This window comes from Mustela erminea, chromosome 1, assembly GCF_009829155.1.
Source record: "Mustela erminea isolate mMusErm1 chromosome 1, mMusErm1.Pri, whole genome shotgun sequence".
Lineage (NCBI taxonomy): Eukaryota > Metazoa > Chordata > Mammalia > Carnivora > Mustelidae > Mustela > Mustela erminea.
Genome location: NC_045614.1, coordinates 6,797,985 through 6,800,149, shown reverse-complemented (window position 1 = coordinate 6,800,149; position 2,165 = coordinate 6,797,985). Strand labels below are relative to the sequence as shown.

The following is a 2,165-nucleotide window of genomic DNA, read 5'->3' as shown; positions in this document are numbered from 1 at the left end:
CTTAACCGACTGAGCCACCCAGGAGCCCCTTATTTTATTTTTTTAAGATTTTATTTTTAAGCAATCTCCACACTCAATGTGGGACTCAAACTCATAAACCCAAGATCAAGTGACCCATGCTCTGACAACTAAGCCTACTGGCTGCTTTGGGACATTCATTTTAAAGAGGTGATCCTGGTAGTAGTGATACAAACAGGAAGGGGAGGGTGTTACTGAAGAGACTTTGGTCAACTAAAGAAATCACAACCACAACTCTTATGTAATGCACAAGACATCATGAGTTTGAAATATAATGGCACATTCTTCTTTTGTCATTATTTTAACATTGCCTCTTTCCAGGCAATTTCCATAAGTCATATGGAAGCTGGGAACCAAACAGTGGTTTTGAAATTCATCCTTCTGGGACTTTCAGAAGATATGGACTTGCAGCCCCTCCTCTTTGGGTTGTTCCTATCCATGTTCCTGGTCACCATGCTTGGGAACCTTATCATCATTCTGGCCATCAACTATGACTCCCACCTCCACACACCCATGTACTTCTTCCTCTCCAACCTGTCCCTCACTGACATAGGTTTCACTTCCACCACCGTCCTCAAGATGCTAGTGAACATCCAGACACAGAGCAATACCATCACATATGAAGGCTGTCTTACCCAGATGTATTTTTTCATGATTTTTGCTGGACTAGATAATTTGCTACTGACGGTGATGGCCTATGATCGGTTTGTGGCCATCTGTCATCCCCTGCGCTATACAGTCATTATGAACCCTCGCCTTTGTGGTTTCCTGCTTCTACTTTCTTGGTTCATCTGCCTGACATATTCTTTGTTGCAAAGCTTGATGTTTTTGAGGGTGTCCTTCTGCAAAGAGATAGAAATCCCCCACTTCTTCTGTGAACATACTCAGATCCTCAAGCTTGCCTGCTCTGACACCCTTGCCAATGACATCCTGCTGTATTTTGTAACTGGCCTGCTGGGTGTCATTCCCCTGACTGTGATCCTTTTTTCTTATTATAGAATTATTTCCTGCATAATGGACATTTCATCGGTGGCAGGGAAGTATAAAGCCTTTTCCACTTGTGGGTCTCATCTCTTGGTTGTCTCCTTGTTTTATGGGGTAGGCCTTGGAGTCTACCTCACTTCTGGAACAACTCATCCCTCCAGAAAGGGCTCAATAGCCTCAGTGATGTACACGGTGGTCACCCCCATGCTGAACCCCTTCATCTACAGTCTGAGGAACAGGGACATGAAAAGGGCTCTGAGGAGACTTTTCAGGAGAGGAGTTTACTCTCAGTGAGATAACCAAAGCTAAGGACAGACAACAGAGATCCAAAGTGCTGATAGCTGGTGTTCCTGAGTATGTAATCTGAAGACAAAACATAAATACTACTCATGATTTACTAGAAGAAAAACATCCCTAAACTGAAGACAAGCTTGAAGCAGCACACCAAAAGTCTTATTGTTCATGCAAGAAAAAGAATGGTCAACCAATAACTAAACTTCTCATGAAAATATGCTATTTCCAGGACACAGACTCCTGTAAGCAAGCATCAGGGGAGGAGAAGGCAAATTGAGGAGTGCTTTGGGGAGAAGGGGGGCAGGAGTGACAAGCATTTCACATTACTGATTCGACTTTATTCCTGTCAGTTATATTCTGGCTTTTAGCACCAGGAATGCTGGACCATGGGTCTCCCTGGTCTCAGTGTGGAAACCATTATCTATCTGGGCAGTCTCATACTGATCTCCCTCACTCCATAAAGTTTTACGTACTGAATCTTGCTTTTGTGGTGGCCATTGACCTATACTTGGGATGTTAATAATAAGCTTCTTTAGGAAACTCATTGTGGTGTCTATTTTAAGGGAAAGAGAATCCTGGCCTTCATTGATCCATGTAAGAAGCAATCTACTTGCCATCTTCCTTGCCTGGTACATGCTTTGCCAAGTCTTCACGTGTCTGACTCCTTCTCACAATCAGGCTTCAAATCAAAACTTTCAACTCTTCAGAGGCCTACGCTGACCACCAGCTTCCTACAAGTCCAGATTTCATGGCACTTGCCATATTTTGAAGGGCAGCAGAGCAGTGTGCAAGAGGACTCTGGGCTCAAATCTGCCATCATTCACAATGGTGTGATCTTACACAAGTCACATCTGCGTGCCTCTATGTCC

General features: G+C 43.7%; 1 protein-coding gene across 1 annotated transcript; it reads left to right on the top strand.

Moving 5' to 3' along the window:
* Positions 1-354: 354 nt before the first annotated feature.
* Positions 355-1,296, top strand: LOC116598800 (olfactory receptor 7G3-like). The gene has a single exon (XM_032358127.1). It carries the CDS (start codon positions 358-360, stop codon positions 1,294-1,296), a length of 939 nt encoding a protein of 312 aa, XP_032214018.1. The 5' UTR covers positions 355-357.
* Positions 1,297-2,165: the final 869 nt, after the last annotated feature.